This window comes from Dicentrarchus labrax, unplaced genomic scaffold, assembly GCF_905237075.1.
Source record: "Dicentrarchus labrax unplaced genomic scaffold, dlabrax2021, whole genome shotgun sequence".
NCBI lineage: Eukaryota > Metazoa > Chordata > Actinopteri > Moronidae > Dicentrarchus > Dicentrarchus labrax.
In genome coordinates, this window is record NW_026136715.1 from 14883393 (window position 1) to 14904768 (window position 21376).

General features: G+C 40.5%; 3 protein-coding genes across 3 annotated transcripts in view; all 3 read right to left on the reverse strand.

The window, feature by feature from the left end:
• Positions 1–2295: 2295 nt before the first annotated feature.
• Positions 2296–5278, reverse strand: LOC127377703 (homeobox protein HOX3-like). The gene is made up of 2 exons (XM_051425813.1): positions 4788–5278; positions 2296–3484 (listed from the first exon to the last, which is right to left on the reverse strand). The coding sequence occupies exons 1-2, from the start codon at positions 5125–5127 to the stop codon at positions 2943–2945; spliced, it is 882 nt and encodes a 293-aa protein (XP_051281773.1). The 5' UTR covers positions 5128–5278; the 3' UTR covers positions 2296–2942.
• The window catches only part of LOC127377700 (homeobox protein Hox-C10a-like), a 56544-nt gene continuing 40005 nt past the window's right edge, over positions 4838–21376 (reverse strand). The window contains exons 4-6 of the mRNA XM_051425810.1: positions 20637–20679; positions 5295–5442; positions 4838–4960 (exon numbers count right to left, since the gene is read on the reverse strand). The gene's annotated coding sequence lies outside the window, so the exon portion shown is untranslated. The remainder of the gene's footprint in view (positions 4961–5294; positions 5443–20636; positions 20680–21376) is intronic.
• hoxc4a (homeobox C4a) lies at positions 13707–18932 on the reverse strand. The gene is made up of 2 exons (XM_051425815.1): positions 15193–18932; positions 13707–14683 (listed from the first exon to the last, which is right to left on the reverse strand). Exons 1-2 carry the CDS (start codon positions 15626–15628, stop codon positions 14322–14324), a joined length of 798 nt encoding a protein of 265 aa, XP_051281775.1. The 5' UTR covers positions 15629–18932; the 3' UTR covers positions 13707–14321.

Consider the following 21376-nt stretch of genomic DNA (forward strand, 5'->3'; position numbering starts at 1 on the left):
CATCAGTTAGTGGTGTAAATAAGTACATGCATAGATTGTGGTGTAAGATGTACAAACAAAAACAGCTGACGAAGACAAAAGCTAAACAAACCTGAAAGTATTGTATAGTTAGTGAGAGAGAGGGGTCCTCAATGGTGTGTAGATTATTTTGGGGGCTTAGGAGTTTTTGTTTTAGTTCACCTACCAACCAGGCACACAATAAACAGGCACTCGCCAATAATAGCTGGGGCTGTCACATAGACATTTATTATTATTATTATTTATTTCCTCTGATGGTGATCCCCATATAATGAACAGAATTACCACATCAGAACATAAGACTCCAGCAGACACCAGCAGCTTACTGTGATGGTAATATGATGAGCGTCAGGCTTTACGTTTGTCAAGTGCAGAGGCAAATGCCTTGTAAGACACTTAGAGCAGCATGTCTTTGTTAAGGACACAGCAGTTTTGTTTTCATGGCAGCTTAAGGAAAGTCTTGATGCATAGAGCATTTTTCAAATCTAACCCCAAAATCAGTTTCACAACAGCTGCAAATGGGACAGTGGTACATCAGTCACTGTAAAGGACATAACGCAAAAATGTTCAAATTAATGATGGACCGTAACCAAAGCTGGTTTCATGGCATCACGGCTGGCATCATTTATCACTTCAAAGATCCACTTAATGCATCGCTCCAGTCTGATCAAAGCCCAGAATTTAAAAAAACATCGAGGATTTTTGGCTTTGCAGATCTTCCCTCTGAAAACAGATGTCATCATGAGGGGGGTCAAGTGAGCAAAAAGGAAATAATGACTTTAGTTTCTAACTAGGAGTGAGAACAACTGGCTAACTTAATGTTGAAATGTTCTCCCTTGCAGTGGGGCCCTTGGGGGGGGGCTTTCTATGACCCTTGGGGATCCCCCTTGACCCCATCTACAGAATTACTGCACTCCAGTGTGTGGATCCTCCTGGCTTTTAGCGTCTGGAGGGAGAATGTGGTGAGGAACCAGAGGTAAAGGTCCTATTGAGGCTCAGCACCATTAACACCATAAATCACCCGGCATATGCAAGAATCTCAGGAATCCAACACTGTCTGCTTCTTCTTCTTTGCAATCCCCCCTCTTTCTGTCTCTTTGCAGGCGAACATATTTGAAGGAGAGAACTTTTTCCTGCTTCATCTCTTTCTCTCTGTCTTGCTTTTATTACTTTTCTCTTAAATTACCCAGCTGTCACCACCTCTTTGATACAGATGTGGTGTAGACCTTTTTATTTTATTCAAAAATTTCCGGAGTTATAGCTGCTATACAGCTCCCCTGACACCTACTAAGGCCTGCTGAAAATGGTGTCAAATATTTACCAAATGACAGCTGATCCCCGGACTGATTAGCTAATAAATTAGGAGAAGGAAGTAATTCTATCCAGGACCACTAGGGGATCAGCTTCCTCATTACTTCCCCCATTTCATAGCTGTCAGTAGTCCTCTGTGACAGCTCATTTACAGTAAGGCCGCTGATATAAAACTGTCAGCATGTCCAGAAATTGTGTGCAGTTTTGTTAGGAATATTGATACTGCAGCTATCAAGTGTATGAGGAGGTTCACTCCTTCATCATGAAAGTTGTTGTCTATCTTTGTTGAGACCCAAGAGAAACTGCGACCCACTTCTGTCAAATCAACGCATAATGCCCCCGTGTGCGCAATTTAAATTTTGAAATCAAAAATAGCAAGAGGAAAATAATGTTTCCATGACGTCAATTACATTAGAGAATCCACATGTCACAATGGCACAGGGGATGCTGTTAAAAAACAAAGTGTCCTCATTGTTTTTTAAGATAATATGTTGTCATTAGTGATTGAACCTCATTGGTCTGTTGTGGCCTATGGGCTGCTGGAAGGGCTTCTAAACTACACAGCTAACATGCCCCCTGAGACGTAGGCGAGCCCCAACTTGCAGCACTACAATTTGGCTATTGAAAAGGCAAGGGTTGGGAAGGAGGAGGCAAGAGATCTTGTCATGGTGCCCAGTGGGTTCAGAGCTTGTGGTTGGAGTGCTGGAAAGACTGCCTTGTCTCAGTGATTAATGGTGGGGAACTCGGAGGCAGGAGCGAGGGAAAGGCTCATGTGGCAAGATTGTGCAACTTGAATGCACAATACTGTAGAGTTTACAATGATTCTAAAGCATGCCTTAATTTGATTACAGAATCTTTCTCATTTTTTCCCATTTGGGATCTGATCCAGGAACCCTTAATCATGAAATACCACAGGAAAAAATTTAGTTCTAATCAGCGATGAATAGGGTAAACATGGCACAAGAGTTACAGTTTTCCCAAATGCATTTATTAAGCATGTATAGTATATGACATCTCAATTAATCAAGAACAGTATCAAAGACTCACTGTATCCTTTAATGGCTTTAACAAAAATATAACATCATTCAATATGAACATTATTCTGCCCATTTCATAGTTAAAACATTTTACACAAATGACCTTCTATTTAAAGTACACAATGAAAAAGAGGCCTTAGAAAATATGACAACCACTTAGCTATTATATGACAACAGAGGGAAATAGAAAATTCACTCATGGTATGATTCCCACATGCAGTAAACATGCAACAACAATACAAATGTAACAGACACAAAATTACAGCAAAACAACGTGTAATTATTAATTGCTCAAATGTCAATGTGCATGCTTTGTAAGTACAATGAGCAGCAAGTTTAGAGACTTGTAGTCTTCAGTCACCGTGCCTGAGAAACATAAATGATATCACTGTAGCTCTCCTTTAATTAAGATATGTTCACATAATTAAAATGTTTCATGAGTGGTGAACAGGGTGTGTTCAGGGGATTTCAACGCAGGAATGCTAATCAGACATCCTCCAGTCTTTCATAAGAAAGTGAAAGTGGATGTATCATTGAGATTTTGATGAGCACAGGAGGGATGGCCATTATGGGGCCCTAGGGCCAGTTTGAAATGCCAGCATGGTGATGACTATCTATGCCCGTACAGGAGGGCAGTGGGCCATTTGCAACAGATGGAAGTACGCAGCTCAGATGGGGCAGGTCTGCAGGGTGAATATACTGACCACTGCTGGCGTCACTGTGAGAGCCAAAGACAGACATAGGGGCATAATCCATGAAGTGCATCTCTGAGGAAGAGGAAGCTCTGACAACACATGCCCCTGGAAACCTCAGAAGGTCCTCACATGAGCTCGAGCTTGGGGAGGGATTGCAGGGAGACCACCTGGACGAACCAGCCAACTTTCCGTACTTTTGCTCTTTTTTGTGCCTCATCCTGCGGTTCTGAAACCAGATCTTGACCTGCCGATCGGTGAGCTTCAGCCCGGCAGCCATCTCCAGCCTTCGGGGACGACACAGGTAAGGGCTGAAGTGGAACTCCTTCTCCAGCTCCAGCAGCTGGCTGTTGGTGAAGGCCGTTCTCTCCCTCCTGACACGGAGTCTTCCTTTGCCTGAGAGACCTGCTGCCACACCACTGCTGACTGATGCAGGAGGAAGCACATAAAGAAGGTTGTTAAAAGCAATTGCCACATATCTAACAAGTTTATCCTGAAATGTATAACCTCCACAAAAGGACTTCAAGTGCCAGTAAGGCCCATGTTAATCCTCTGGCAGTCAACCTGGGACAAAGTAGGGCCCTCAGCTCTTCCCGTGTATTCAGTCATGCTTGAGACACTATACAAGACTGGCTGTCTACTGTGTCATGTGTTCAGGGAAAGTTACCTCCCGAAGAAACAGTCTGGGGGAAACATCTGACGCCACTATGGCTGCCTGACAGGCCACATTAATCACAGCTACACACGGAAGCAGACCTGTCAAATCCCCATCTCAGTCACTTAAAAGGTACCTTGGGACCACCACTGAAAATAACCACCATTAGAGATTCTATTTGACGTGTATATGAGCGATACAAGGGCCCTGTTGATAACAATATAACATGCAGGGGTTAATGGATACTTAATAAGGCCTACAGCGACCTTAGAGGGATAACTGCACTTAACAGTAATGGGAGCCTGTAGCTTCCTTCTTATTGCTAGTTTGTTTATGTCAATACTGGTTATCTCTTCCTGTGAAAAATAACAAGCATTATTAGAATTTAAATAATTATATTATATTTACTTCAGAATGTTATTAACCTCACACAATGTGATTTTACACACAAAATAAACCTACACACTTACCTATTAGGACTGATGTTATAATCAACTGACTGACTGTATTTATTTAATGATTAAGATAGGAAACAAGATGATAAAGTTATTATATTTATATCCTCAGTGGCAAAAGAGCAGCATACAAGAAGTTTTTGTGCGGTCTTCTCACTGCAGCTTTTGTGTTTTGAATATGACATTGCCTGCAGGACTGGAAAAACAAGACACTGACATTTGTTTAACTGTGCTGCAACATTAACACTCATTCATAGACTAACCTAACTAGAGAAGAAAGAGCCTTCACATCTGATGAATGGACTTTTGTTCATGATAAACGATGCAGGTGACACATTTGACAAGTGAGACTTTTGCTTGTTCTGTTTGTAAATTTGTAAATTTGACTCTGGGGATGACTCGCTGCAGCATATACATTCAGTGTCTTCATGCAACGAAATGCCTAACTGATATCAATGTTATAGTCAAACATTCAATGCACAAATGAGGGAGATGCTCATTAATTTGGATGTATGGATTCACCCCGTTAGACCACTTAATGAAGACTGCGTCAACAGTATTTTTGCACACTCTGTAATGGCTTTAAAACGTAAAAGATAATAAACAAAACCGGAGTTACCAGATTGTTCAGAGTCAGTTGTCCGTAGATTCATCCAGGGAAACATTACTCCTGAGCGGCAGATGGTGAGTAGATTGCAGCTCCTGCTCTTGATGTCCAGCTTGCCCTTGGCATGGCAGTGAACCAGAGGTTCCAGTGGGCACTGAAACTGTTCACCTGGGTTCAACCTGGAACTGACAGGAGCAAAGGAGGTCATGTGTTGCTGATCAACTTCTGCTTCTTGGCCTTCTCCACCTCCTCCTCCTTCATTGTACCCGCTTAGTTTTGGCACTTGTCCAGAGCTCACAGCAAAACTGTTGTCATGCAGCTGCAATGGAAGGGCAGACTGTTGGGGGTCCATGGACCCAGCTCATCAAACTGTCTCAAATAAAACCAGGAATCCCTCAACAGTACTAAAGACTATGACTTCTGTCTGTCTAATATCCGATCACAATTAACCTGAAAGTATAAAGGCATGCAGGGAAGAGCACTTGGAGTAACCATGTGGAGCATTTGAATAATATTTACCAGAAGGGTGCCGTAGTCACGTGTGGTGGTCCTCCAATGACAGAGCTCTGGAGTTGCAAAGTAATCCGCTGGCAACTTGGGGTGCCCGAAGAAGCTCCTGCGATATTTCTTCAGACAACATTTCTATGAGCAGCCTGCGTTTCTTTACCTAGGGATGAAAAAAAACATATAACGGAATATGAGTAGACGCCAACAACTGTGTAACCAGTGTGAGAGAAAGAGGGGAGATGTGTTTATACGGTGAGGGGGAAAAAATGGCAGAGGAGGGGGGAGACAGAGAGAGATTACAATGTGTGGTGAGGAGGAACGTCTCATTAGAAACTGAAGGGTTCAGTTCTTGTAATATTGTAAAATCTTTTGACAGGACGCGTTTGTTAGAAGGAGCCGTCGCTTGCAGCTGCACATCCTGAACTTTTTGTGGTAGGTTTTTTTTTAATCAGACACAACGCGAGGAGTTCCTGCTACAGTAGGCTATGTCTATGAGCTGGAATAATATACTGGATAATAGCTGGATAATAACGGGTTAGCGACCACAACTCATTATTTTTGCTGAAGCCTTTTTTTCTGCGTAAAATGCTTGAAAATAAATTGTGTTCCTGGGTATTTTTTCCCAATTAAACATAATGATAAATATTATTTATTCCCACATTTCCATGCTATTAGCGGCTCTATCTATGGACATCATGCAATAAGGCTGCTTTCTGCCTGTAAAAGAAATTATTCCGATTATACTGGATAACTTAGTTTGCAACTAATTTAACTGCCCATCATAAATCGGCGGGCTTTCCTTTAAATAACAGCATATGCTTATAACTGTCGGAGTGGAAGTGTAGCTTTGGCTTAATAGGATTCACTGGGAGTGGTCAAACAAAGGCTTGACAGTCATTGCCACACAAAGACAAAGGAGGCAATCATTAGAGATTTTTTTCTATAGGATGATTCAACGCATTTGCATTAATCAGGCATCACTGTACAGTATCAAGTGTTCCTGTCTGTGGCTCTGTGAGGCAACAGTCAAACACTGTGGTGACTTTTGATGGTAAACATCCCGCTTGCTGCACGGCTGCATGGACAAAGAGTAGAAGGAGATGTTCAGCAGAGCCCTTATTTATATGCGCCAGTTTGCAGTTACAATGAAGAGCACACAAGACATTAAGAAGGTAGAAAAATTACCATGAAGGTGCAAAGCACTTAAATAAATATATGAATTTTGCAACTTCATTTAAAACCCCCATAATAAATATTTTTGGGGGAAATTATTTTAAAAGCTAAACGCTCCATCAAGTGTGGCCTAACTGAGTTACACTTTGAAAAAAAATCTCATAAAACACGATTGCTTAATTTCAACAATGCACAAATGTATGCAAAGTGGATAAATAACTAGAATAATGAAGCTATCACACAATTTTAAAATAGTGCACCCAAAAGCATCTTCCCAAACGAGAGGGTTTTTGCAGGCTATGATATTAGCATATTCTGTGCCAGTATCAATCTTAGTTGAACCAGGCTTTAGATATAAGTTCTTTCTGGTGTTTCACTACAACAAAGCTGTCGAGAAAACCCTCTTTAGATGTCTCTCAGCGGTGATGGATTATGCACTCAGGGTTGCATAGCTTGGAAGAAGAGGAGCCTTCCCCCTTTTCCGCCTCACCCCTGCTGCCACCATCACTGAGGCTTCACCTGAACCTCCAGAGTGGAGTCACGTCCTTGGATTTTTTATTTTAAACAAATGAAATATTTTACTTGTGAATTCAGTTGAGTTCAGATCAAGGACACAGTACAACTACTATCGCCTCCATACACTATTGGTAATCAGCATCAAAATGACAATTAATTATGTTATTATTGATCATAGTTCAATTTGAAACTGTAAAAATGCTAAACGTTTAGCTAAGAGATCTGATTTTAATTCGGAAGTAATGCTGACTGTGACCAGGTTTAATCCTTTCAGTCTGTCCATTAAAATGGCAGTTAATCTCAGTATAGTCTGAGTATAGGCCAACAGAGCAAAATGAATAATACAAAATCGACTTTATCTCCTTGTATCTGCTTTTATTTAAAAATCGAACTATTATTATTATTATTATTATTATTATTATTATTATTATTATTAACTGGAGAATTAGGCAGTATCCATCAGCACTGACTGAAATGGGGGAAAGTAATTAAATTCGTTTTGTTTTCCTTGCCTCACACCCTTGAACACACTCTCTGAATTGGAGATAGAATCTATGATATACTAGCTCAGCAAGACCATAATTTAGCTCCTCCGCGCCTCCACCACAATTCTCCGTGAACTCTGTTTGAACCGCCTCAGTGGCAATAAATCATTTTTCTCTCTCACACAAAAGCGCGCCGGTCGCTCTGGGTGTCAACCCTTTTACAATTCCTCCTTACCTTCTGCGCTCTCTCGCCTGCTGACACAAACAACCAAGGAAATCGTCGATAAACTTTTATTTTTCATACCAATAACTTACAGAGAAAACGGTACCGGAGAACGGGAAATATCTGCAGCCGAGCACACGCAGCGGGGAAATCTGCAGAATGTACCACAATTCTTATATTTGTATCTTCTTTTTCCATAAATTATATATTCCTTTACACATACACACACAAAAAAAAAACATAATTGGTTTTCAGAGCTCAACGAATGCACGGATCAGTTAATGTATTTCCAGGGGACAGAGCTGGGCAGATAAGAGGAGACTGAGAGAGAGAGCTGGGGAGAAGACGTTAATGGGCAGAGGATGCTGTCGGTTAAAACGGTGCATACAAATGGCGCTGTCTTGGCAGAGCAAGGAGAAGATTTATGGGCCCGGTGCCCTATATTGCTGTAAACAATGCAGAGTGAAATGAAAGGACTAGAGTTTGCAGACTGCACTTCATAAGTGAGGAAAAGACACACATTGTCAATTTCCCAAACAAGTCCCGACTTTTGCATAAGCATGTGCATTAACATAGAGTATTAATTTGGGCCTGCTTATAGTACAAACCACTGTAAATCCTGGCCTGTCTGTGGAGAGTGCAGACAAAGATAAATCCTGCAGCTCTGAGCCACTGACTAAATGTACTTTTTGGGAATAACTTGGTTTTGTGTTTTTATTCAGGAGAAATGTGTTTTTCAGATGTCTATAGGCTACTCTTAAAATAAAATAATGCTGCAGCAAAAACATTTTATAAAATATTTTTCCTCTGAAATCTGATGTGCAATAAGTGTTGACATCTTGTATGCATATTGACTATAAAGGACCTAATATTGTTTATTTGTCAACTGATAATAGTTGAAAATATAGGCCGTTTATTACAAAAAAATAGAAACCTTAACATAATAGGAAAACATGAATATGTTACTTTTATAGCATCATTTCATCAGTTGACCAGTCAATCAATCTGGGGATGATAGAAGGTCTCAACCCTGTGTTTTAAAATTGTGACCCTTTTGTTTAGATTATGTATGTTACATTTAACATTTAATTATCTGTTCCATCTTGTGCATCAATATGTGGCTGACGTGTAAAAATGGATCTCCTAATGCTGCAGCAGCTGTCCTCAGAGGGCTCAGACTATGAGACTATTGCAGTGGAAATGCAACTGGTGGCCACACAAATACACCCGAGAATCATTTTCAGGGAACAAATCCAATAAAAAAGCGCGTTTTCACTTAACCTATACATAATTGTGGATCTATAGTCTCAGGATCCCATATTCAGATCACTTTTGCTAATGAAAAGTGAATAACATAATCATAACTCAATCTAGCGACTGTCTGGGCCCCCAGTGACACCTTGAACTGAGGGGAAATGACTGTAATTTCTAAGGTCCTCAACGATGCAGCAAATAGGCTAATGAAAAATTTCCCAGCGAGGCGTTATGATGACATAAAGTATTACTGGCAAGTTTACCCAGGCCATCATCTCCAATGTGATGTGATGCTGAAGTCTATCAGACTGTTGATCCAAGCTGCTTTGTCGTCCCCTGTTTGAAATGTTTGCCAGCACTGTCAGTAAATCACTTTAACATGTCTGATGGAGTTTTAAAATCTAGTTTTATGTAAAATCATTTAACTCTCCCTCTATCACACACACACACAGAGAGAGAGAGAGAGAGAGAGAGAGAGAGAGAGAGAGAGAGAGAGAGAGACACACAAAAAGAGAAAAAAAAAAAGAAAGAAAGAAAAGACATGGTGCATCTGCTCCCTAGAGTGAACGGATGGGAGAGAGATTTACGGATTTATGACACACCCACTGCTGGTCAATGCGAGAGAGCCTCTCTGTCCCTGGAAAATAGCAGCGTGACCCCAGTTTCAACTTTCAGCCTTTATACAACTGCCATGGCTGCCGTTTAAACACACTACACCATAACAATACACCGGCCCCGGACCTTTCTTTGCAAACCAAAGTGGTCGAAGAAGACACTCACCTGAGACGAGTGAAAAAAAAATAAATAATGTTAGTACTTAACCCGGTGAAGACACAAAAAAGCAGGTAATAAACCACGCCACCGCCAGAACAGCTGGTCATTTTTGTTTCCAGTTTGCGCTTGTTCAAATATTTCGATGGCTGTTTGTGTAAAGTTTTTATATCTTGCAAGAGAGAGAGAGAGGGAGAGAGACTCCTCGCCTGAGGTGCTCATAAATCACAGGCAGCCTGCAGCGGTGCAATGTGAGCTGAAAATCATGCGTGTGATTCAACAGTCTCAAGTCAGAAAAAGAAACCAGTTAGGGGCTGAGTAAGTGTTGAGGAATTTAAACACTGAACTTCAAACACATAAAATACACCTTATTCCTGCAAGGTGCTGAGGTTAAGAATAACTAACAGCCGCTCAAAGTTATTCTACAGCTTCAGCTGGGAGCAAAGGGCTGCTTAAGGATGAGAATTGAAATCAAAAATGTATTTGAAACTTTAAAAATGGCTCTCATTCATAAAACAAGGCAACATATGAAGTTATTAGTCACGGATATGTTCTCTTATTTAATTTATGTTGATCTTCTGACAGGTAAGACCACTCAACTTAACTTTGAAGTTAATAGTTTTAAGGAATTATTTGCTTGCTTAGATGATGTGAGAAGTAAACATGTAAAGTACGCGACGAGCGCTTTTTATACTTAAATATTATGATGATAAATATCTGTGTAAATATTAAGTACAAAAATTTCCGTTGTGTGGAGTAGAAGTCTGTGCGCATTAACCCCAAAGTTAAATAACAAAAAAGACCAGACTGATTTATGACTGACAAACGACATGAGCTCTCTGTTTAAATAATTGTTTCAAATCACACATTCTGTTTATTCTCATAATAAATCTAACAAGGCCTTATATGGGCGTATTAATTAAATCTTTGGTGAAGCTAAATCAACAAAAAGTCAAAAAAAGAAAATATCTGCAAATTATGCCTCGTGTACTCTACTTTACACAAATCTTCAATTACAAGAGCTCAAACAAAAAGCGAACATCCAGCCATTGTTCAGAGTGTAACTTGAGCTACACCTGTAGCCCGTAGGACAGGAGGCTGAATGATCGCTCACACATCACCGAGATTAGCTGTTTGGTTTTCACTGGCAGCTGTTTATCTTGGAAGGCATGCTGTCGAATATTTTTCCATCAGCGCTGAATATTTGGTCCTGGTAACGCACACGAGAGACCAAACGTGGTTCTCAAGTGAGAATATTATAATATAACTTCAAAGCTGCTTGCAACCACGACACTGAGATATCCCAAATAAGCAGAAAACTAAGAAATGTATCAGAAATGAATCAGTTCAGACATATATCTATGCAACAAATCTCAGAAAACAGCTCTCATTTAGTGTGTTTTTGTTATAATCATTATGATTTCTGGAGAATAATTTGTCAGGAGTATATAGGTTACATTCTGTCTCATATCAGGAAAATTTGCATTGGGATTAAAAAGTTTTTCTAAAAAAGTTTTAGAGAAGAGTTGCAGAAAGTTTGCAAGGTTTGTGTGTCTACAGACGTTAAAGGTCTAATCACAATGACCAACTGTCCCAGTACTGTCACAAACACCTAGCTATAATTGGCAGCTCACTTTTGAACGGAAGTGCTGACCTGAGGCCAGTCATGTGACCGCACCAACTATTTTTACTGCCTCCTGTTTTTTGGACACTTTTGGGAATATAATTAATCCCTGGAAATGTTCACATTTTTAAACCTCGATGCTAATTTTAGTTCATTTATAATCTCATCAATTCAAGAGAAAAAAAAAAAAAAGCCTGCTCAATAAATGTAGCTACAATATTCTTATTTTCTCTCACATACAGGCTCGGAAAAGCTTAAACACAGAGAATAAGATAAATATCTTTCATACTCTATGTTGTCACTGCATTTTCTCCACAAGTTACCACAAATTGTTGCCAGCTCGGTTTGGGAAACGATTTCAGATGCTCCAAAGAAGGCGCATGTTTGGAAGTTCTGCAGGTCCTGTTGGATGCAGAGAAGAGGACTGTCCGAGACTTGTCCTCGATCACTCTGATTAACAAAAGGGGAGCAACATATTCAGTGATGCCCCGCCGCAGGCCTCTCTATAGGCACAACGTAGAAAAATCCACAAAGAAAGCCGAGGCCAAGGGGGACCAGTGAGGGCGCACACAGAAGGTACACGTATAGAGAGTGAGTCAGGTCACAGGGTTGGAGAGGTCGGCCATCCAGACTGAAATGAGCCTAATGGGACAGAAAATGTGTCCTCGAGGTGAACTCGGCCTTCTCTCACTTCGCCCCCAAACTTCAATAAAGTACCTTTTCAGCCTCGCGACATGGAGGCGACAGGGCCTAGAAAGGGATTGGAGGGATGCTGCGACTGTGGCGAGCACATTAATTTCTCTAATCTGTCCAGCAACATAAAGGCTTCTGGATTCATTTTTCAGCGCCGTCTCACCACTATTCTAGTGCCTTTCCAAAGCCAAAAGGCAGACTTTTAACCGCCTAGGTCCAGTTAAAGTGAGTTATTTTAAAGTCCATTTAAACTCTCACATTTGGGGAATAATGGTAAAGGATACGGCCTGGTACATGATATTTGGTAGGAGCAAAACTGGCTGTTGTCAGAGCTGTTTTCCAGAACATAACACAAAGCTGTGTAGTAGAGAGATTGATGACGGAGAATACCTCTTCCTTTTGTGCTCTTTTGCCCCCCACTACGCGAGGCATTTTATAAGGCCTATTCATGTCACAATTTCAATAATCTATCAAATTCTTGCGCGTCTTTGGGCTTAAGTCATGGTTAAACTGAAATCCTTCTGCACAGATCTGTTCAAAAAACAAAAACAAATGAATGCATCTTTGTGAGAAGGAAAAAAAAAAATCTTAAGACAGTTCAGTTTGAGTGATATTTCGTCAAATTGTTGTATCAGTCCAGCAGATCTACAGTCGTAAACAGTCCTGCAGTGTGTTGGTCCTCTTGCCAGATGAAAAGCGGGCGATGACGTTGCAGTGAGCGCCTGTTTTTGAAATTGTAGTTTTCTTTTTTTTTTTTGTATTCTCGCGAGCTGCTGCACACTCTGGAGGCGACTCTGTCTGCTGGGGGAGACTGACAGCAGGTAAATGTGGGAAAGTGTTCATGGGAAAGCAAAAAAAAAATAAATAAAATAAAAATCTAAAAGTGAACACACAAGGAAATATATCAGCAAAGCTTCTTTGCTCCAGGACACTGCTGCAGAGCCTGATAACAAAGGTCAGCTAGTTTACCCATCACCATCCTCCATGGGATATTTAACGAACACCACATGACGCAGTATATTGAATCTATCTGCAATTCACTCTTTATTAAAATTTTTTTATTTGTTTTTTTTGTTGTTTTTTTTTACATTTGAAAACTCAGTCGCATGGCGTAGTGGACTATAGAAAAAGCAGGGCAACTACTGATGTTACAAAATGAATAAGAATAATTTCACAACAATTTATAATCTCTAACACATTGCAAATGTCCTCTAAATTAATCGCATGCAGCTTTGTGTTCAAGTCAAGACGAAGGAAGCAAGAGAGCTTCAGTCTAGAGGCAGTGCAGTGTGGAGTGGAGGGCCTCAGTGGCTTGTCTTTAGCGTTAATTGAATGCCCTTCAGACTGATGAGGTTGCACATAATGCATAGCGCAAACTATTTCATTTTCAGATTTTAGAAATAACTTCAGTCCATTATGAGTCGGGCTTTAACACACACACACACACACACTCACTCACACAAACATACACACACAACCACACACTCACCCTGTCTGTACACATTGCTAATTTAAAGACGCGAGAATGAGCTGCAGGACTTACAAACACAGTTTGAAAACACAGTGATTCTTCTTTCCCTCTTATGAAATGTTCATACACTGTACACTTTTAAGGTGATCTGTCCAAATAGCCATAACAATAGCAGACCTCATCTTGCCTAAAATGAAGTTCGACCAAACGTATATAAAACTAGTAGACACTCACTGTTTTATTGACCAATATGATTAGCACAAGTACACTACACTCCGTTTATTGCATTTCACAATAATCTGCTTTTTAACGGTCTAAACACAACATCAACACCACAAAACTAAATTGTAAATCAAAATCCTGTTTCTGAAATACACGAGGTAATTCACACATTGTTATTATCCAAAACATACAAGTTCAAGATCAATGGTGTGTTCCAGCTTTTTTATACCAAAAATAACTATTATTATATTGATTTCCTTCCAGTGTTGTTTGAAATAAATAGATTGTGCATTTCACCTTGGGCAGCAGGGCAAAAGAATGGCCCACAATAACATTTTGATAAAATGTATATTTTTTCTACTTTTTTTTTCCTTCATTCAAAACATTTTTTAATAAAAAACATCATTTTAATTGAGCTTCAAATAAATTAAACCCTGTGTCACGTAAAAATAATTCATCGGTATTCGCAGTAATCCATGCTATATAACATGCATTTTATATAACTTTGGACTTAAAGGAAACCGCACAAGATAGCTACGAAAACAAAATATATAATTGTTCTATAAATAACCAGTTCTTTTTCTACCCCCGATCTTGGTTCGTGGTTTTATAACCTGGTAATATCCTCGCCATGCTGTGCTCCGGTGAGTTCGTCGGGGGCCCCAGTGTTAGTGGCCGAAGCAGCGGCAACAGCGCCGGCTGCTGAGCTTGTGTTGGACCCGGAGGAGGAGGAAGAGGATCTCACTTTGGTGTTCGGGAGCCTGTGATCCTTTTTCCATTTCATCCTGCGGTTTTGAAACCAGATTTTAATCTGTCGCTCGGAGAGAACCAGGGTGTGGGCGATCTCGATGCGCCTCCGCCGAGTTAAATATCGGTTATAGTGGAATTCCTTCTCCAATTCTAAGACTTGCTGCCGGGTGTATGCTGTCCTAGACCGCTTGGGCTCCGTCCCATTGTAAGCCGAGTTCACTGGAGAAAGGATAAGTGGAGAGAAAGGGAGACAGAGAAGGGAGGAAAGGAGGGGTAAACAAGAATGGCCTCAACTGAGATATGGCTAGAAAGATTTATTGGATATGAATGTTTAGCTGTTTGAGAAATTTAAATGGGAAGTTAAGAACTTCTCAGCGTAATGAGAGGACACTCACATCCAACTATGAGCTAAATTATTAATGCAAGATTACAAAGCTCAATTTTTTTTTTCTTATTCATTTCTCCCCCTCTCTCTATCGCGCAATACATAACAGCAGAAGCCACATGGTGATACGGCTGCCCTGAGTATACCTCGGCTATAAAATTTATGGTGGGTGTAATTACCAATGCCGAGTCGTAAATCCGCCTCAATTGTGCCATTTCAAAGGCTTCCCTGCTATCGGAGCAGGGGCTGGCAACGAGATGGGAGTCAGAGGGACTGATAAAGGGAGGGAAAGGGAGAGAGGAGCATGAGGAGTGCAGGGAACATAAACACACAAGTTGCCTACCAGTGCTGACGTGAATTTTCTTCATCCATGGGTACACCACGGGCTGCTTGGAGGAGGCTGTGCTGTTTGGATGCTCCGGGGTAGCTTGGTTGCAGGCGGAGGTTGCGGCCGGTGGGGTGGCGGGGGACATGGACAACTGTGGGGTTTCACATGAAGCAGGTTGCCCTTTCCCTGTCAGCAGGTGCGCAGATTGGGGTATTCCATGTCCCCTTGGCGTGTCAGGTTCAGGGATGCTTGCACAGTTATACTGGCGCTCTTGGTAGCTCGCCCGCGGAGGATATAACTCCTGATGGTGATGCTGGTAGCCAGAGTCCCTTGCGCGGCTGTAATATTCTGGACTATGCTCTGGGATGTAGTTATTTTGCGAATATTCCTCGCATGGAGGAAATTTCGGATCAATGTAGTTAGACTCCATCAAATACGAGCTCATGATCATTAATTTCTGGAGTGGAAAATAATTTTTCTAGCTTTGTCGTTTTTCTGCTCCATAAAGCCCTCCTACTTGCGAGCAGCCCTGTAAAGTTACTTTTACCACGTGACCCAATGGCCCAATAGCAGCGTAAGAGGTAGTTCCCGGATAAGGAACCAGAGGTATTTAGCATACCTACAGTCGCCATTGTGGGCACAAATCTCTCTCTCTCTCTCTCTCTCTCTCTCTTTCTCTCTCTATCTCTCTCCCCTCTCTCTCACTCTCTCTCTCTCTGGTTGTGTTAGCAAGGCAATTGATCTTGGGGACAAAACTAGTAGCTAGTTGCTGACCAAGGAAAAAATAAAACAGGCAAAATCCACTGGTCTCAATTATTCAAAGGGACAATAGGTGATTCGCCAAGGATAAGATACAACAATAGCAAACCAATCATTTTGTTAGCCTGCACGCCTTATATAAAGGTTATCTGCTAATTAATGAAGGCACCGTCATTACAAACAGCACTTCAGCTGTGAAACAGATTGCACTTCATTAATACACTTAAGAACTAGAGCTGCATTTTGATGATATTCCTAAATGCATTTCAGCACTAATATTTAATAGGTTTACTTTGAATCTAAATGTCAGCGAGGGCTGGAGTGTTGTGATGCTCTGGAGGTGTGGTTGATGTTTGAAAATAGGTCTGATAATTTATAATGTTGGAGAAAGGTGGACAGGAAGAGTCTGGCTGCCCAAACAAAAGCCTTCATTCAATGATGAGAGATTTGTCTATTTTGAAGTGATACCATTTTTCTTCCAGGGTATTCATTAAAAAGCTCTGCTTTCAACTTTTAATTAAAATTGGTAAGGATAACATCAAAAATGTGTCTGATTGAAGTGAGGAGTCTGACAGGAGTATACTTTTTGAAGCAGTTTTGAATGTCACAGCAGCAAAAATCAGCTGGAAGCAAAGGTGGAGGAAGTTTTGAAGTAAATAAGATGATAAGAATAAAGAAAAGTCATGGGGGTCCTGGTCTATGGTACAAAATGGTTAAAAGTATATAAAAGAGAAAAGTCAAAATGTAAAACATGCCTTTCACCTTTATTAATAAGCTCTATTTCTGAAAGATACAGCAATCATTCAACAAAAGCCTCAGTACATATATTCAAATATCATTATGAGCACCAACAAAACAGTAGAGAACAAGCAGAGAGGATATCATAGACCACAGAGGAGTGAAACAGCAGCCGGGAGATCCAACTCAATAATACCAGTGTGACTTCACAGACCAGCCAATATAAAACAGCACCACTGTGGAGTCACAAACCTGACAACTGTGCAGAGCAGCATCATCATGATGTCACCGACCAGTCAGCAGTGGGACACAACCATTATGATGTCACATATCCAAAAGAAAGGGGACCACTATCACGATGGTGTCGCAGACCAGAGGGTCTCAAAAAATCATGAAGTGCAGAGGAGCTGCACCGTGTCACAGAGAAGTTAAGTTACATTTGGTTGTTGCAGACCAGAGAGAGTAAGAGCGTTTAGGAACAGCTGTACTCCTTCACATCAGATAAAAGAGCCCTCCCACATCCAGGGCAGTCCTGCTCAGAGATGGCATGCTTGCAGATTTGCAAAATAAGGCCAAATACAAATCCTTTGATTCTGCTGGGGCTTTTTCTGACAAAAATACATATCTTGGTTGTATTCTTTCCATCTCCTCATGGCTGTCTGTTTTTACAACATTGAAAAGTCCTTGTCTTTTTTTTTACTTGAAAGCTTTGTTATGGCCTAAATAAAAGCATGTATGTACATCAACTGAATCTGTGTGTGGACAAGCTACAAACCAAATGTTATGAAAGAAAATGCTGAGAGTAAGAATATGAATATTGCAATGTATAGAAATAAATTGCAACTGATTTGTGTACAAACAAGTCTACAAGCTATATTTTGCTTTCAACTATAGTTCCACTTATCCTAAATATATATACAAATATAATACAGAAAATAATAATAATAATAATATGTCAATGACACTTGCTGTCTTGCTGCCTTTTGGATATACAGCCTACAAATGTTACATGCTAATCATGGCTGAAGCAGTGACCATCAGCCACATTACTGGAGGTCTACTGCTCCACTGTAAACTGATCCTGCCTGGCTGTATAAACTTGTCATGTGCTGTGTGCTTCCCATTCTTATCCCAGCAGAGTCAGCTCGGGTCAAAGAGACAGAGAGAAAGGTTGACTCCCTTATAGCTTAGCAACCTCTCAACAACATCCATATAATTGTATTCTTCTTTTTTTTTCATTGTTATAATAGGTGTAGGGTCACCAACAGCCTAAATTACAAGTACAAAAAAATCCAATAATATTATTATTGTTGTTAATAATAATAATAATAATAACAATAACAACAACACGTTTCACAAACGTCGTGGGTTCCCTCTTGAAGACATATAAAGCCTGAACAGAAGCAGCACACAAGTCAATCCACAACAGCACCAAATTGAAAGTTACCGGATGTATCTATTTTCACTGCAATAATTACATAATATTGGTTTAAAAAACGACGTGAAAAAGGTATTTCTGGCTGTCCTGTTTGTACAGAATGCGCACGACATTTCTATTACCCCTAGCGAGGATGTTAGAGGCGTTTTATAGAGCAATAAAAGCCGTAAATCAGTCACTTTTAAACGACCCCTGGTTCCTAACGTGTTTTACAGGGTCTGACACAGTAGTAGCCGCACACTGCACACATGGCTTTGCTCTCTGTGGCCTATCTACACAATCTATGGCTGTCTGGACTATGAATACATTTTGTGACAATGTTATTGCATTGCTAGAGCCTGAATGTAGGATGCATGTGTATATCACCGATGCTTGTGTATGCAAAAGCAGGGACAAGGCAGAGAGACATGCAGACGAGCAGAAGCAGGAGCAGAAGCAGAAGCATCCCTTGGCTGGCGTAGTATTTCAGTTGCCCATGTATTCCTGTAGAGACGTATTTGCGACTGTTTGTACTTCACACAAATTCGGTTCTACAGGGTACATATAGACAACTAATGTGTTTTAGGTTAGAGTCTGCAAAGGTGATCCTCTCGAACAAATCCCTACGCTGAAATGGGACTGGCATGCATTTGAGAGCAGTGTCATAACAAATATTAAGGCTGCAATAGAGGAGAAATACTGCACAACGCTTGCGCCAAAGCGGAGGCTGTTTATCAGGGTTGCTGAAGCCACAAACACAAACTAAATCTGCTCTGCCCTTAATACATTTTACACAATGACAGAAACTACCACTTTAACATCTTTTCTCCAATTCGCTTACCCAAATATGCCTCACACACACACACACACACACACACACACACACACACACACACACACACAATCACGTCGTGTGCAAAGGACAAGAGGGTCTCTTTTCTTAACATTCAACCTCTGCCTTTGAGGTAGCTCATATATGAATATTCAGTCACAAACACGGCGGATACAAAGGGACGGCGTGACAGCACAGATGAAAAATAAGTTTCTATTGTTCCCCATCATTTCTTCTGCTTGCTATTACCATACTGACCGCTCGGTAACCTTTCTTCCTGCCACTCTGGAAGCTAATGAGAAAAGCCTCGGATGAAAAATGCAATACCAGACATGTGACCTGTTTCGGGGTTATTAAAAACAGCAAACATGCTCAGATTGTGAATCAATGGAATTGATTACAGTGGAGAGGCACAGGGGACTTCAAACACTGTCAAAAAACATCTTAATCTACATATTTCTCCGCGTGCATTCTGTGTATCAATTCGATAGATTTTTTTTTATTGAAGAACAAAGCATCCTGAGCCAACACACGGCGAACTTACGAGGAAATAGTCACAAATAAAATCTAACTCATGTTCATTTGGCTTTGTCATATGCTCATCTAAATACACGCTGTTTGTTGTGCACCAAAGCAGTGTGACAGAGCTGCACACACACCACAGACTCCCTCTCTCCCCCGTGCGCTCTGGCGGACGCATTTTAATATTAGTTAGACAGCCTGACCCGCGTTTCACCCCTCGCGTTTGACTGGTTCCAATAGTTCACTGCCAAGGATTATTGATGGAGAGACAGCAATGAATTCTTTCTTCCCACAAATGGCTTTCAGATCGTGCACCTAGTTCAATAACTAGTTATAATGTAGAAGTACAAAAAATGAGGCCCTCAGGCGGACTAATTTGATGTTTCATTTGTTCATTTGAGAAATTGTTAAGCTTTCTTTTTTTTCTTTTTTTCCCCTCCCTGCAAAATAACAGCCGTACAAGCATGTTCACACATGTACATATGTAAACAGAATAAATCTGTGCAAAACTATGTGAGGTTGTTGTTCTGTCCATGCCTGGCTGTTTTTTAATTTGGTGGCCCAACAGCACCTGACCTGGATGCAGACAGAGGAGCAATATTCCGCTCCCTGATGAAAATGGTTACGATGCGCGTTTAATCAAACCCTTAACCTAATAGCCTTTACACGTTTACTCTCCCCAGGTGTAATAACGTTAAGCTGGATCGTCCAGTTAAAATAAAAAGTTTTAATGAAGTGCAGACAGACTGGAGACTAGTTGGATATGAATACTCTCTAAAAGCAGCAGCCAGGGGAGCAGAGGTGGTTTTAGATACTAGATGCCCCCACCGAAACCATTGGTTGGTTTGCAGTTCATTCTAGCAATGCTGTGGTTCATTAGACTCATACTGCAACTTTTTTTTGGGCTACTGCAGTCTGCAGAAAGACACTACCTCGAACTTATTTGTAGTCTCTGTTCAAGCATTTAATATTTGAAAATGCAAAATTGAAATCTACATTTATTTGGAAGTAAAACCACCCATTGTTAAACCGCAGTCCTTATATCAACACCAGAATCCCTTAAACAAATTTGATAAGTGATCAGTACCCTTGATGTGGAGCCAGCTGTTTGCCTACAGCCAAATAACAAGCTCCATGAAGTGTCACTCCTCTTGACTATAGCCAGGTGGATAGGCGAAGGATAACACTTACTGATAAATCCACGGTCCCACTCATTTTGAACCCGATGAACTGTCTGAAAAATAAAAGGGAAACGAAAAATTAGATCAAGAATACTTCTTTAAGTTAAAAAATGACTTTTTGCAACAAGCTGGAAAATTAAAACGCTTGACAAATAATGCCCAAAGTATACAAATTGTTAAATTAATATTTACATTTAAAATAAAAAAATAAAAACATCTTAGATCAATAAGTTATCCACTGGCCATTCCCTAAATTAACTGAGCAAGTATTTGTAAAGTCATAGACATCAGGCGTTTGAAATTAAGGGATGCAGTTTCGTTTTCGCTCCATTTAAAATTGCTCCCATATAATAAAAAATAGTAATAAATAAAAATAAATCAAAGGAAAATAAGAGAAACAAATGATACAAAATAATCGAAAAGCCACACATATTTATTTCATACTAAATCATTTCCCTAAAAGTTCATTTTCAATACAGCAACGAACCGTTTGCGTTATTATTTCATCTTAATGATCCTTCAGTCTGTCCCTTTGCCTCTGATCTCCTCTGTTATCCAGCCTAATTGAAGGGAAGCTGCCCTAGAAAAGCTTTGACATGTATCGGGCTCTTGCAGAACTGGGACCGAGGACAGAAATTTAGGACGGGTCATTTTCAGACAGTAAAACTAAATTTACAAGCATTTTGGTATTTCCTTGGGCAAATGTTCTATGAATAGAAATCCCTGGACTTCAGCGCAGCTGAATTATGG